This window comes from Rhea pennata, chromosome 1 (assembly GCF_028389875.1).
Source record: "Rhea pennata isolate bPtePen1 chromosome 1, bPtePen1.pri, whole genome shotgun sequence".
NCBI classification, from domain to species: domain Eukaryota; kingdom Metazoa; phylum Chordata; class Aves; order Rheiformes; family Rheidae; genus Rhea; species Rhea pennata.
In genome coordinates, this window is record NC_084663.1 from 210,072,773 (window position 1) to 210,088,298 (window position 15,526).

Consider the following 15,526-nt stretch of genomic DNA (forward strand, 5'->3'; position numbering starts at 1 on the left):
TTCCATTGCTTGGCTGTGAGGCTGTCCTAAGCGATAGGCTGTGCCACAGTCAGTAGTTGAATAATTTCACACTGGAAATTTTTAGCTCTGACTGCATGGCTGCTCAGGTGAAGCATAAACAACGCTCACCTGCAGCTGGCCACACGGCCGGGGAAGAAAGTGCTCCCAGGGCGTGCAGAGCATAGGGCAGCAGCACGGGCTTGGCTTGCAGGGCTTATGATCAATACAGCGCGATGTCTGTAAATGCAAACATACAAGATGACAAAGCAACTGAATGAAGACTATATGTATTTTTTTTTCTTCGACAGTATCTTCTGCTAAAACTTCAATTTCAATACATCGTCGTCAGAAAGCCCCTAGCAGGGCTCGCCCTGACCCGAGCACTGCGCTCCCTGGTTGCGCGTGGACTGGCGAGGGCAAGCGGTGAGGCGAACTACATCTCCCATCGGGCCCCGCTCGGCCCCGCGCAGCGCCGCAGCGGCGCGAGCGCGCGGTGCATCGCGGGAGCTGTAGTCTTGCGCCGGCGCACCCGCGGTGCAGCTCCGGAAGTGATTCTGCGGCCGCCTGGGGGTCGGGGGCGCGGTGGTTTCCGGGAGTCGGCACTCATGGAGGCTCTGAAGCAGCCAAGCGTCTGAGGGCCTCGGCGGCTGCCGCCGCCATGTTCGGCTGCCTGGTGGCGGGGAGGCTGGTGAGCGCTGCCTGTGCCGCGGGCTTTACCCTCAGCCGCAGAGCTGCCGCGTGGGTCTTGCTCTTCCCCTCGCCCAAGTTCCTCTCGGGGCCGGCCCCAGGCCGAGGGCAGCTTGCAGCCCCTGTCGTGCCTGCCCCATGAGTCTGCTGGCTCCTGCCCTTTGTTCCCCGAGGCAGCTGCACTGTGGAGCCTCATTGCCGGCATCCTTCCTGAAGGCAGTCACTCTCCTGTCTGTTTGCACAGGCCTTTGAGGTCCTGAGTCAGCTTCGAGCAAGCTGGAAGCTTAAAAGAAGCTTTCCATGGCCAGGCTGTATGTTGGCTGCAAGGATGTGGCACCTGGGGTAAAAAAGGGAGGGTTTCTTTGTGCTGTAGCGTTTAGCCATCCTGAAAAGTCTACTGTCTGAAAGCCTGTTGTGTTTCCTATGTGAACAGGTTTCCATGACTGTTAGAGCTGTGCCAGCCGGGTGGTCAAGAGCCACAGCTGACAGACTTGGCAAGCTCTGCTGCACCCTGTCTTCCTCCTAGGCAGATGGGGAGCAAAGGTATTCTGATGCTGTAGTCCTGAGTGGGATGTGCAGTCAGTGTAGCTGATGAGGTCTTGTGATTCCTTTATAGCAGCATTTTGTAAAATTACTGAGTTTGCCTTTCATCTGAGTGTTTGCTACTTTAGGTTAGTGCATTCCCCATGTCTTTGTTACATTCCATCTTGGGTGTAGTTCTGAAAGGGGAAGATCACAGTTACAGTTGAAAGAAAGAGAACAAAATCCTTACTAACATTGTTTTTTATTTATTTATTTTGGATTTTTTTGTTTTGTCCTAGGTGCAGGCAGCCCCTCAACAAGTGGCTGAGGACAAGTTTGTCTTTGACATACCGGACTATGAAAACATCAACCACATTGTGGTGTTCATGCTGGGAACTCTGCCATTTCCTGAAGGAATGGGAGGATCTGTCTATTTTTGTTATCCAGACCAGAATGGGATGGCAGTGTGGCAACTGCTTGGATTTGTCACTAATGAGAAGCCAAGTGCCATCTTCAAAATTTCTGGTCTCAAATCTGGTAAGATTAATAAAACGTAGCAGTCAGTGGAATGAGTGTGTTGTTGTGTGCCTGAGGGACTAAATGTTGAGAGGCGTTGATCAAAGGGGTGCTAGAAAAGCCAAACTGCTGTGTTTTTTCTGGTAGTCCCCAGGAGACAGGAGGAGTGGTTGGTGGGCTTTGTGGAAGTCTGGCTGTTCATTAATGCTCCTGGAGGAGTTTCTCACTTGTTTTCCTTTGTCCACAGTGTTGATTTGTAACTTTATTGTAACAGTGTTGGCGTACAGGTTGCAATGCTTTTGTATTGGGAAGCTGAGGAAGAGCAACTGTGCGCCTTCTGTGCTATGGTTTTAGGCATTTGGCTGGAAATGCCTGTGATATTTTCTTGTGCCTCCTGTTGTCAAGGCATTGCATTTGCTGTAGTGCAGAGCTGTCTTTTCTAGTGAGTATTTGCTACAATGACTCTGGAAAGCTAGTGTTACCTAGTTCTGCTACCGTGGGCTCTGTGATGCCTCAGTTCAGAGTATCATCTCTGGAAGACAGTTTTCCAAATGCTTTTTATTCTTGATGTACACCTGGTAAAGATATGGGAGTCAGAAAAGACTAGTGCTACATGAAATATTTTTTTTTCTTTTTTTGATTATGTGGGTTTTTTCCATGCATGCTGTCAAAATGAAGTACCCCCAAAGCACACCTTGTTTTCTAATGAAGGAATGGGTATGCCAGTCATGCAATTTGTAGAACTATTGTGATAAAGTAATATGCATTTTTTATAGGTGTAAGCATTGTTTACAACCTTTAGTTTCTATTTAGATAACCATAGAAGATGCTACGAGAAAAGGTATGTATTCAGCAGATGGTATGCTTTCTTTTTAATGAGTCCTAGATAGTAATCTGACATAAGGGAAGGGCTTTCCAGGTACAGGGCAAAATAATTTCTGGTCATGCATGTGACTCAGAACATGTAACAGTTGTGTGAAAACTTCATTTTTGTGGTTTTTGTGTCCCAAAGTTGTGGATTAAGTGAAACAGAGTGAAGTGTAGAACCTACTTTATTCCCTTGGTTACTGAAGTTTTTCTTGTGCTGGAGTTTTTTTGTTACATATGTCTTCAGAGTGCTTTGTAGCAAAAAATATTTGCAGATGCTTTTGAAGAATAGCACCTTTAGGCATTATTTCCAAGTGAATATTAGTTTGCTTTTGTTTGTATACTCCTGTCTTGTAAATGTGGCTTCAGTCCCTTGAATTTTCTCTACATTGTTTTTTATGTCTGGTTTGGTTGAAATGTTGAGATAATTGCTATAATTCCTGTTGGGAACAGAAAAGTTGCAAATGACTACATTTGAGGAACAAATCTGTGACACAGCTGAATGCATTGGCTGTGCCCTGTAGCAGGGCTGTGTTTCACCTGGAGAAAGCTCTGCCTTATTGTTGTCTACTGGTTGTCTGGCTCCAGAGTCAGTATAAGCTTTAGTTTCCCTGCCTGTAAACAATTGTCTGTTGAAGAGGACTGTGTAGAAAGGGGAGACATGAGAGTGTGATCTTAGAAAGTAGGAACCATCCTATTGAAATCTGTTTTGCGTTTGAATATCTCAGGTTAATTTCTTGAATGTGACAAATGTCATGTCATATCTGCATCAAGTGGATGAGTTGCCAGGATGTCTCCTGATTCAGAGTATTTGTTTTCAAGCATAACTGCATAATTACTTTTTCTGAGAGAAAGTGACAAGTAAATTTTTAAGTGAGGCTTATGAGAAGCATGGAGATTGGGCAGATGTTCCTAAAATGGAAAGGTTAGGCTAAAATAATAAAGCTAAGAGGTAATTTGGACAATTAATAGCAGAATTAAGTTGATTTGGCCTTTACTTCTGGGGGAAAAAAAGAAAAGAAATAGTAATAAGGAGTGTTTTATTACACTTCTACAAGTTCTTGTCAACTATTCTAGCTTGTAAATGGAAGTCAGCTTTTTGTCGCTTATGTTGAGAATAGCTGCATTAAAAATGATGGAAGAAGCTTTACATAATTTTTTTATAAAATGGCTCCAAGTATGTATTATGCCATTAGCTTGCTTGCTGGATGTTACATAGTTGTATTGATTCTTGTGCTGCAGAGTAAAAATGCTACAGCCTCAAAATTCTGCAGAGTGATATGTTTGCTTGCTTAATCCCATGTTGAGCAGAACCAATTCATGCTTTCAGTAAACTATGGCATTACTTTTAAGTTCTCTATGAAGCAGTGGCTATAGGAAGATTCCTCTTTCAGGCTGTGTGATGAGCAGAAGAGGGCTACAGTGTTTCTGAAGTGGGCAGGTTTGGTCAGTTGAAGGGGTCTAGCATTTTATTGTAAGTTGTGAAAGGTTAACTGTAGAATTTTTCACTTGGATGTGAAGTTTATGCTTTGTATCTAGAATTCCGTAGTACTTTACAGGTTTTGCCATATGTATGACTTGCCCACACTGCCAGTCATTGTAATGACTAGTTGTGCTGTAATAATACCATAACTACATATAATTTATTGAAGACTTTTGGCCTGTGCAGATCACATGGAATGGCATTGCCACAGCTTGTTTAGTTTTCTTCTTCCTCCTTTCCCATGCTCACTTATGAAAGCCACTACATAGGAACATTGCAATATTATCAAGGTTGTTTTGCTAAATGAGCTAAAGAGGGGATTACTTTTGCGAAATACACTCTTCTTGTTTGGTGTGAGTAGGACAACAACATGAAAAGCTGGTTTGAGGAGTTCATGAGGTTCTACTCTGTCCATTTCTCCAGCCTGTCAAGGTCCCTCTGAATGGCAGCACAGCCCACATTTGTATCACCCTTTCCTCTAGGCCCGAACTGCTGCCCTACAGCGTAAGTCCCATACATTCTAGTAGTGCTTCTTTGAATGGGATTTATACATTCTTTTCTGACTACTTTATGTGCTATTTTGCCAATCAAATGTAGATGAATTCCATTTGACTGCCCATAGAGAAGGGGCTAGAAAAGCTCTTTACCTCACAGTTGTAAAGTTTATTTTCTTAATCGTGACTGGAAGTGTGATATGAATGGAAAACACAGTCTAAGAATCTGTACAGACTTAAACAGTACAGACTGAGTTCAAACAGCAATGGCATTTCTCAAAAGGCTTCTAAATAACTTTTTAGGAGACTAACTCTTCTTCCTGGCCTTATGTTAAAATAGTGTTTTAATAGCACAGTGAGTGTTTTACTGCTAAAGTGCCACTGGATATCAATTCTAGAATGTGGAGTACAGTAAGAAAACTTAGATCAGAATTGAAAGACTTTCTTACTAGTGTGAATTTTACATCAGAAGTGAAGGAGAAGAGGACGGTAGCCTTCTGATGCAAGGTATTAGGATAGTGCAAATAGTTTCTGCCGTCTTTTTGTGGGGGGGGGGCTTTGTTTTTAATGCGCAACAGATTCTCTTATACATTTACATTAATGTTAAATATTAGAGTGCATCTCATGAATTGGACTAATTCTTCTTTTCTTGAGATTGATTTGGCAGACTAAATCTCGTGAGAGTAGAAGAGAGAGGTGATGCAGAAGGGGTTTTAAGCTAGTGTATTCCTGAGTACATGGAGGACTGAAATGTGGCTTCAATTGAAAGGGCTATTGAATTTTGGATGTGAGTTCTGTATGGGTTTGATGTTGGCTTCCTTCATGGTAGAGCTTTGTATCTCTGCAGAAGAATTGTTGGGGTTTTGAGATCCTCAGTCTTTTGAACTTCAGTTTCATTCTTTAAACTTATGCTTTTCTTGCTGGCTGAGTTCTTCGCTGTGGAGCTGAGTCAGGTGGTGCTTCACATTCCAGTCAGACTTCATTGCAGCTCAAGGTAGTGCTTACAGGTCTGTAGGATAACTTTTGACTAGTTTTGCTTTCTCTAGCTAGTAAAAGGCTAGAGAGTGGTGCTAAAGCATTGCTTCTATGTTAGGAGAACACTGGTCTATTGTGTTAGCTCAAACTTACCTGATGTTAGTATTTGCTTACTAATAGCATTGTGCCCCCTTAACGCCTATCTTTTTCCTACTTTTTCCTTGTTGGATACTGACAAAGAAAAGTGAGGAATTGCGGTGACTGTAAGCAATTGTTACTGTTTGTAGAATCTGTAGCTGAAGTTGGGACTGAAAGTGCTGGTTAAAACTCAGTTGAAAAAGATCAGAAGTGATGATGAGGGCTGGGATGATGCCTGTATAAGAGTTTTGCAATTTGTAGGTGTGTTTTCAGCCTATTTTGTTATTTTCTCTGTGAGTTTTGCAAAACTGGAGACATTTTTGTTTCACAGCTGTTGAGATGTGACCTTTGCTGTAGTTGGTGGCAATTTTGAGCAGTTTGATTGTACGTGGGGCTGCACACTTTGCTGTAGGGACAACTTAAAGTCAGAGTGATCTTCAAAGAACAGCCCTTAATTATCACTGTCCTAAGACATTCACTAGCACATCATTTGAATGAGTGAATCAAAAAATTGTGCAGCAGTGCTAAATGTGTTTTCTGTAGTCATTATGATGGGAGTTAAAAGATTGGCTTCTGTAAAGAAAGGTATTGCTGTGTCTTTTACTCACAGATCATATTTGCTATTGTACTTGGGATCAATTTCCATCATAGGAGGCTTTGAAAGTTGTTTGTTTGCTTTTCTATTCTTAGAAAATTTCTTAAGACCTGCTATATTTTAAATTTACTTATTCACTAGTCTGTCTATTGTGTGTTTATGTGCTTATGTGTACTTGCACATATGTTTGGACATGCGCTTTTCTTCCGGATTTCTGTGATTGGGAGACCTCTCTGGTCGTAGGGGAGAGTACCTTATACAGAAGAAATATGATTTAAGTAAAACTGTCCTTGTGTGTGTACCAAGTCTAATATTTATGCTGTTTATGATATTTTTAGGGAAAGGAAGCCAACACCCTTTTGGTGCCATGAACCTCCCTCAAACGCCAACGGTAGCCCAGATTGGAATCTCAGTGGAACTGCTGGAGAGTTTGGCCCAACAGACTCCTGTTGCAAGTGCTGCTGTATCATCAGTAGATTCATTCACTGAGGTAACTTGGGCATTCTGTTTCAAGAAATCCTCTGGAGTACTAAAGTTTAAAAACTGAGCCTCTGAAGATCTTTTTTTTTTCCTTTTTTTTCTTTTTTTCTTTTTTTTTTCTTTTTTTCCCCTAAGCTGTTATAGGTGATTACAGAATCATAACTAACCTAATTTGTTGTCTAATCGTTTGGATGCTGTGGTGTTTTGAGATGACATTGTATTGCCCTGAAAGAATATGTCTCCTGCAGAAGATTTTAGATTTTTTTTTCTTCTCTGTTCAGTGGAATCAGGTAACTTTACATTTGTGAGGCTTCCTCTTAGGAGCAGATGCCTACTGTTTCTCACACATACTTAGTCTCTGATTTATAGATGTTGGAACTTCAGACTATAGACCTTCAGGGATGGTCAAAAACTACTCAAAAGGTAACACAGGCTTGAGCGTAGATGCATGTAGAAATGTAATGGTACTATTTACAGTTGAGAAATCCTTTTAATGTAGTTTTTCAGAATTACAAAATGATGCAGTCTGCCACAGAAGGTTGTATTTTTTTTCCTGCAGGCCAGGACTTGGGCTGCAACATTAGGACTTGGGCTGCAACATTAGCCATTTTTACTCAGCCGGTCTGATAATTTGAACCTCTGGAAATCCTCAGCCAGTAACAGTAGTCACCGAGCCATCTAACAGCAGTACTCAATGCGAGCTAGATCTGCATGGCAATACTTGATTTCCCTAATAGTGTTCTGGATGAAACTGGTGTCTGCAAATAACACATCAGATCACTGTATGATTCTTCTGAATAGTTACTTTTGTCTTGAAAAGGCAAGAAGATGTCTTTGAAATCCTGTTAGGCAGGTGTGTTTTGAGTTTAGGCTTTGATCTTCTCTAAGTTCAAATCAATGTTCCCAGAACCTCTGATGGCTCTGGCATCATCTTTTAACACTTAAGTCAAAGAGAGGCTTTGTTTGAGGCATTTTTTTTCTTGCTTGCTTTTCATTCAGACACTTATTCAAGTAGACTGGTAATTGAACAGAAATTCTGATAATAAAGCTGATAATAAAGCAGACCGACAGCTGTTTGTATATATTAGGGTTAATCGAGGTTTTTTGGCTTATTGGGGTAAATGACATCTAAATGTTATTTCTGATGCTACCGATTTTTATAATGGCATTAGTTAGGTCACCAATTAATAATGTGCAATTTGAAGTCATTTGCAAGCTGGCTGTTGGATTTTCCTAGCAATAATGTGTAAAGAAAAGAAACACCTCATGATTATATGTCACTTTGCAAATGTGATTTCCAGTTAGATGGATTTTTCCCTGTTAAAACAGGATAGTATTTTAACTGAAATTTTACATTGTTTTCAAGGAATGTAGTTCATCTAAGGGTTTGAAATGATTACGCTTGTAGAGAAAATTTATGAAGGTGTTATGAAGGAAATATTTGAAGGAATGGGTAGAAGAGGAAGATGATACAGATGATTTGGGGAGATGGGAACTCAGTTTGTGAATGGCTAAATGACTTTTTTCAAATCTTGATATCAGCTATTTGGAACTGCTACTTTGTAGCAATAAAAATAGATTCTATTAAAACCAGAATCATTTGTCACTATTCTAAATTAAGCAATTGTTCTTCCACTGTATTTTAAGAAGGCTTATAAAGATATGATATACTGTACATAGTTACAGAAAGTGGGACAAAAAAGTAGAATTTTGTGTGAGAGTAGAGCGAGACTGAGGATACATTGCTTGGGTTCTAGGACATCATCTCCTTTTTCCACATTCTCTTTGCATCAAAGTAGGTGGTGAGAAGTTCAAGAGTACTGACACATTGCTCCAGGCTCTGTATTTCTCCACCTTTTTTACTCTGAACATAGTTTGTTTCCCACTGAAACTACCCGTATTTGCGTGTGTGTGTGTGTGTGTGCGCGCGCGTGTGTGTATATACATATATATATACAAAAAATCTTTAAACCCTAATGAATAGGGGAAAGAGGAAAGGAGATACCATACAGTAACTTCTTTGTAAGCTAACGAAGAATTTCCAGCTCTCCAATCTTCCTCACGTAAGTCTGGTTGATTCTTGACTAAAATCTCTCAATCCATTTTCATCGCTTGTACTTCCTCATTCCCACATTTTTTGCTATATATCTTTCTCATGTTTTTCTCGGCAAGAACATGTGGTAGAGTATCAACCCTTCTGTGATTAAAAACTCAAGGAAGTTTCATTGTTGCTGGAGTCTGGCTCCTGTCTTGGCAGGCATCTCTGGAAATTGTCATGTAACAAAGCGGATCACTGCAGGCTTTTCAGCTGGTTTAGCAGCTAGTGTTTTGCTATGACCAGGACTTTGCCACTTTGTCCCAATGTAGAGTTCTCCCAAAGGTTTAATTTAGGGGAGACGAGTAGTAGTCACTGTGTCACTAGTTAGTCACAGGATTTTACTGAGATTAAATCTCCAGATGAATCAGGGAAAAATGTTCTTCCTAAAGATCCTTTATCCAGTTAGATAAGATTGGGCAGGGAGAGCAGAAATTGAAGATTCCAAGATGATTTCTTGATGGTAGAAGGATCTGAGGACAAGACAGAGCTAGGATGTTTTGATCCCTTCAGGTCACCAGGGAGGTCTGTATTAATATATTCCTCTCCCCACTGTGTGGAATAACAATGCTAATTTTACTTCATGTGAGCTTTTAGTATCAGTTAAACTTTTGCATGAAAATTTAAATTGGGGAAAAAAAACTCTTAAAAGTAACAGTAAAATGTTTCTTTTATTTCAGTTCACTCAGAAGATGTTGGATAACTTCTATAATTTTGCTTCCTCATTTGCTGTTACTCAGGCACAGATGACTCCAAATCCTTCTGAAGCTTTCATTCCTGCAAATGTAGTTCTGAAATGGTAATGGAAATGATCTCAAGCACTTTTTTTTTTCTCTCCTCATCAAAATGGCTAGTTTCGAGGTATTAAATTACTGTCATACTATATGGTGAAATAATGCAAAAATATTTAAGTGTTACAGATTTGCTACTGTTTATCTGAAAGAGATGTTCTGTCCACTGTTTTTATATTTACTTGTCTCAGTGTCTTCATATAATGATTTTTATTGGAAAAATACTATGCCTATGAGTTTTGCTCCTTTTAGAAATGTAATCTGTATCATATAGGGATTTTGCAGTGTTGCTGATTCTGTAAATCCTACTCAAGCTTGGGAAGACAGAACATGCTACATGTCTCAGTTTGTGCTTGTTTGTTACGCTTGATCTCTTTCTAGACATAGTTCCAGCATAGTCTGTGAGTCTTAAGTGTGTGAGAGAGGTGGAGAAAACATGTTCCCAGCTGGCCTGATTGTACCACCAACAAACCTTGAGCACAGATGAAAAAGTCTCTTAAGAACTGTTTCTCAGGGAATAATTTCAGAAATAACTCATTATGGGGATAGCACATGTAGTCTGGTGAACTGCAGCCAGTCTTTAGAATGTCTGAAAAAAATCTTGCCTACAGTTTATTTCTCTTTAACCATCTCTACAGTATTAACCTAACCGGTGGTTTTAAAACAGTATTTTGGGCTCTCTGAATTCAGTTTGTTCATTAGTGTGGATCAGCATCGACATACAAGCACTTAGCGGAAGCAGTAGGTTTCCTTTGTGCAATTGATGCAGAACACTCTTTAATAGAAAGTAATTCTTAATCTCTGTTTTTTGACGCTGGGGATTGTTGTTGCTGTTTTTGTTTTATGACAATATTTTGTGCCTAGGCACTCTGTGAATATCATAGAATCAGTAAGGTTGGAAGGGACCTCTGGAAATCATCTAGTCCAATCTCCATGCTCAGCAGGGGCACCTAGAGCATGTTAGACAGGGTTACATCCAGGCGGGCCTTAAAGTTCCCTAGAGAAGGAGACTCCACCACCTCTCTGGGCAACCTGGTCCAGGGCTCTGACACTCTCACAGGGAAGAAATTCCCCCTCACGGTCAGGCAGAACTTCCTGTGCTTCAATTTCTGCCCATTGCCTCTTGTCCTGTCACACGGGACAACTGAAAAGAGTTTGTCCCCATCCCCTTGACACCCTCCCTTCAGGTACTTGTACACATTTGATCAGATCCCCCCTCAGTCTTCTCTTCCCCACGCTGAAGAGGCCCAGCTCTTGCAGCTGTTCCTCATAGGGCAGGTGCTCCAGCCCTCTGATCATCTTTGTAGCCCTGTGCTGGACTCTCTCCAGTAGCTCCATGTGTGTCTTGTAGTGGGGAGCCCAGAACTGGACACAATATAGGTGGGTAAGATCTCTGCTGACAAAAAAACAAAAGGAAGACAGCCTAAACAAGCAGAGTAATGACTGCTCCTTCCTTGGATAATGCTGAATTTGCTTTTGTTTGTTTTAAGCAATAAAACTGTGTGAAGCATAGAACCACAGAATAGTTGAGGTTGAAAGGATCCTCTAGAGATCTAGTCTAACCCCCCTGCTATAGCAGAGGCACCTAGATCATGTTTCCAGGGCTATGTCCAGATGGCTTTTCAACATCCCCAAGGAAGGAGCCACTACAGCCTTTCTGGGCAACCTGTTCCAGTGCTCTGTCACCCTCACAGTAAAAAAGTTTTCCCTCATATTCAGATGGAACTTCCTGGCATTTCAGTTTGTGCCTGTTGCCTTTTGTTCTGTTGCTGGGTATTACTGAAAAGAGTCTGGCCTCTTTCTCTCTACACTCTCCCTTCAGGTATTTGTACATGTTCATAAGATCCCCCTCAGCCTTCTTTTCTCCAGGCTGAACGACTCCTATGAGAGATGCTCAGCCACTAATCACCCTAGTAGCCCTCTGCTGGACTTGCCCCAGCAGTGGCTCCTTCTGTCTCGCATACTGGGGAACCCAGCACAGGACACAATACTCCAGATTTACCAGATCTGAATAGAGGGGGAGGATCACCTCCCTTGACTTGCTGTCAGTGCTTTTTCTATTGCCACTCAGGATACCATTGACCTTCTTGGCCATAAGAGCACATTGCTGGCTTGTGATCAGCCTACATAACTCTAATAAACCAAACAATTGTCTTAAATTTGAATATACAAATCTCTTAATGTGACTAGTCACCAAAACCCCTACATTTTTTTGGCTCTGTCATTTTAATATATTCAGTTATAGTTTATAGTATGTAGAGTGTCTTAGGTCTCTACAGTGCAGTGACTGCAGTAGAAATTCACTGTCTTGTCTTAGAAATAGTCATTAGTCTGTCTTTTGTTTTTAATTTGAGTAGATTTAAAACCCTTCAAAGTCTCTTCTCTCAATTGAATTGGAAATTGCAGCATGCAGGAGATTTTGTTGTTGTTCTTGTGTTTGTTTCATTAGTAGTACCTTTTGATACATTGCAGCTTGGGTAGTAAGGATTAAAAAGGGTTTTCAGACTTCTGCAGCGCAAAACCTGTAGCTTATTTACTAGAAAAGATGCATATTGTATGCTTTCCCTCGTCCTTCACCTCATGTAGGTCAATAATGAATGTTAATATTCAGTTTCCTTGTGTTTTGTTTGTTTTTGCTGGTAAGGAAAGTGAAATAAGGATAGGATGCGTGCATACTTGATTCTACGATGCATTAGAGGATAACTCTTTCTTATTAGATTTTACTGGAAAGTTACCTTTCATAATGAATGTGGAGTTGGATAGTAGGTGAGGGATGATAAAAAAAAAAAAAAATGAGGACTACACTAGTCTTGAGATTTCTATTAGAATTACAAGGCAAAATGATGCATAGCCATGACTACAGAATTGTATGCAGTCAGCTTTCCCTTAGCTGCAAGCAGGTTAAGTGTAGCCTGCCAGTAAGCCATCTGTGAGCGGAGACTATGGTTTCTTCAGGCCTCAATGAGTCTGGTGAGCTTGCTAGCTCATGTCCAGTGCCCTGTGAACTGAATGGTGCTGCATCCAACTGTAAACTAGATTGAGCAGTGCTGGAGGGGATGGTATGGTGATACTCGAACCGGACTCAGAAGCAATGATGTTACCTTGTTTTTTTGTCCCCCAGTTATTTATTGTATCCCTAAATGGAATGAGATTTTCTTGTTCTGTTTTTGCTGAGTAGGTTTCTGGGATATATGTGGCTTGAATACTGTGAGATGGACAATCCTTAAGCTAGTGTTTTCTAACTGCCAAAACTTTGATTTCGTAGGCCAAATCATGTCATGTATGGAAAAAAGCCAGCTGGCTTACAGTTTTGCTAAGGTGGAATAAATTACCTCAGTGATTTTTTTTTTCCAATGAAATACATACATACAGGTCTTGCTGTGAATGTTCCTGATGCAGGGTTGGAAAGCAGGATTTTACATCAATGTATTGTAAATTATAAGGCATTTCATGGTGAGGATTAGATGCAGTTTTCTTGTTCTCTGCACGGTTTACATGATTTGTATCATTTTGAAGCCACTCTAATTTTGACATCTTTTGTTTCTTCTAGGTATGAGAACTTCCAGAGACGTCTGACACAGAACCCTCTCTTTTGGAAAACATAAGCTTAAATCATGGCATTTGAAGTGCTTTCTAAAGAGTATTATCTGAAAGATGCAGCAATTATCTCCACTAAAGTTTTTTTGGGAAAAAACGATTAGTCTGAATAGACAACCTTGTAGCTTTTGTAATACTCTCAAAAATTATTTAAAATTAAAATCCATGAAAACTACTTGCTTATGCCTTTTTCTTTTAAATTGAAGTATGTGACGTCAGCAAGAAGTTAGTGGTGCATATGCGTATTTAGAAATAGTCTTCTGCAACTGTATGTAAAATAGAAGGAATTAAAAGATGAATGACGGCAGCGTGGTTTCATATTTGTGGTGTGAAGTTTTCTGGTGGTGGTGAGCTGTAAACAAAAGAAAGTAATATCTATCTTTACCTCATTCTTAAGCATGATCAAGCTACTGATTGAATACATTGATTTTTGTGGCTAGTACTTAAGCTGTAAGTTTTCACATTTCATAGACAACTGAGATTCCTGTCCCCATGAATGTGTACTGTACCATATAAATGGTACAACTGTATTTACTACTTTTTCTCATTAAGACACTTGACCTCAATCTCAGGGTAGCTGTTTTTAATTTTTCCTGTGTGAAAGTGTAGTGAAGAGAAATCTTCTGGGACTCTTCCACCACTACATGCCAAATAGCATTGAAATGGGTGTTATGGGCCAGTTAAGAAGTGAAGGTTTGTATTTTGTAATCCCAGAGTGTTCAATGAGATGAGTTGGATTACTGGTGGTGGAGGTATTTGATTAATTCTTACTTCTTTTCAACTTTCTCTAATTATAAAGAATAATGTGGAGGAGAAAAATTAGAATAATGCTTCTTAGTATAAGCCCTTCAGATAGTATCATGAAACAACAAATAGGCCTTTTTTGGTTTTGTTTCCATCCCAGGGGCAAAATGAATGCAGTAAGAACCATTGTCTTTATTCATTCAGTCAGGGAAGAGGCAGCATACTCCACCACTACCAGAAGTTGCAGCCAAATTTTCTTCTCTAGAGGTAACTGTAAGGTCCACAAATGCAGTGAATGGGCTGAGCCTCAGCCTGGGAGCAGCAAGTTGTGGTTCTTGGTACACAGCCTTCCTTGAGGAGGGGGCAGCTCCCCAAAATGACCAGTTCAGGGCAGAGCCTGGCAGAGGCCCCTGATGAGGGAGGCTGTAGCCTGTCTTGTGACATATGGGTGGAGGTGACAGATTAGCTCTGTCCTGGTGATGCAAGCCACTGCCCAGCCTTGCTCCCCTCGACTACCTGCACACTGCTGGGAGGTGCCAAGTTCTGTTTTTTCTCTTGAAGAGCAACTTTGCAGTGTGAAGGAGAATAGGGGCAGGGGAATAGTGTTGGAGGGCCATTCTGTCCACTGCAGAGAGGGATATAACATAGATGGAAGGTAGGAACATTGATATAATGGGGCTGTTGTTTCCAGTGCTCAAGATACTTGCTCCTGATTGTAAGGCTTTCAGGAGCTATTTTGACAGTGGTCTCTTAGTGCAAACTATTAGAAACTGCTATTGCAATCTGGGGGCCTGAGGTAGGTGAGTGTGCAGGACTGATGGCCGCAATCAAACGCTTGACTAATTTTCCTGTTCAGTGGGTTGCACTGACCAAACTGAGTTTGAGCTGAAGAAAGTCATGTTTAAAGAAGGTGAAAGTGTCCTACAGCTCCTGCTGTGCTTGAGAGTGATGGCTTGAGTAAAATTCAAGGATTAGGGAGGAATTTCTTTCTCTCAATGAAATCTGTGTTTCGGTGGAGGAGTCAAGGCTCTCTTGTCTGGTTTCATCCCACCACATCTTCTTGTACCTCCACACTGGTAGCACTGGGTGCCAGAATGGGCTGTCTGGGGACCTTTTGTCTTGTTAAACGACAGTCGGCTACTGGAACGGATGACCATGTACCAGTTCAGAGGCTTGTGTTTTAACTGCCCAAGGATTTTGCAGGGTTATACAGGCTTATCTATGCTAACATAAATATTCCTAGTAAGAAGACAGATTGAAATGTTCCAATTTCTCTTGCACTCTTGCATGCAGGTTGTTGTGTATAAATGACTGACAGAAATGCAGAATTTCATTAAAAGGTCCTGAGAATAGCTTTAGCTCCTCCAGAACAAACAGACCACCAAACGACTGTTAATAACACTGCCTTTAGTTAGATTCAGATGACTGAGGCATGAAGAATTTGATTTCTTTATTTTGAGGGGATTTTTTTTCTAAATAACCTCCTTTCTGTTCTAGCCATCAGCTGGGCATACCTAGAGGACAAGACTCCAGCACCCAAAC

At 40.9% G+C, this 15,526-nt stretch overlaps 1 protein-coding gene across 3 annotated transcripts; it reads left to right on the plus strand.

Annotated features, from left to right (window-relative positions):
- The first annotated feature begins 569 nt into the window (after positions 1–569).
- HIKESHI (heat shock protein nuclear import factor hikeshi) lies at positions 570–13,415 on the plus strand. 3 transcript variants are annotated; one of them, XR_009958700.1, is made up of 5 exons: positions 570–688; positions 1,509–1,746; positions 6,616–6,767; positions 9,533–9,713; positions 13,194–13,415. XR_009958700.1 is itself a non-coding variant. In XM_062578109.1 (5 exons), the coding sequence occupies exons 1-5, from the start codon at positions 659–661 to the stop codon at positions 13,246–13,248; spliced, it is 594 nt and encodes a 197-aa protein (XP_062434093.1). In that variant the 5' UTR covers positions 570–658; the 3' UTR covers positions 13,249–13,415. The 3 variants fall into 3 exon arrangements, 2 of the variants coding, with proteins under 2 accessions (XP_062434093.1, XP_062434106.1); XM_062578109.1 differs by having other exon boundaries at positions 9,533–9,651; XM_062578122.1 differs by lacking the exon at positions 570–688 and adding an exon at positions 1,161–1,230 and having other exon boundaries at positions 9,533–9,651.
- Positions 13,416–15,526: the final 2,111 nt, after the last annotated feature.

Coding starts and splice junctions, on each gene's coding strand:
- HIKESHI (XM_062578109.1), top strand. CDS start 659: ATGTTCGGCTGCCTGGTGGCGGGGAGGCTG. Junction 689..1,508: donor GCCTGGTGGCGGGGAGGCTG/GTGAGCGCTGCC, acceptor GTTTTGTCCTAG/GTGCAGGCAGCCCCTCAACA. Junction 6,768..9,532: donor CAGTAGATTCATTCACTGAG/GTAACTTGGGCA, acceptor CTTTTATTTCAG/TTCACTCAGAAGATGTTGGA.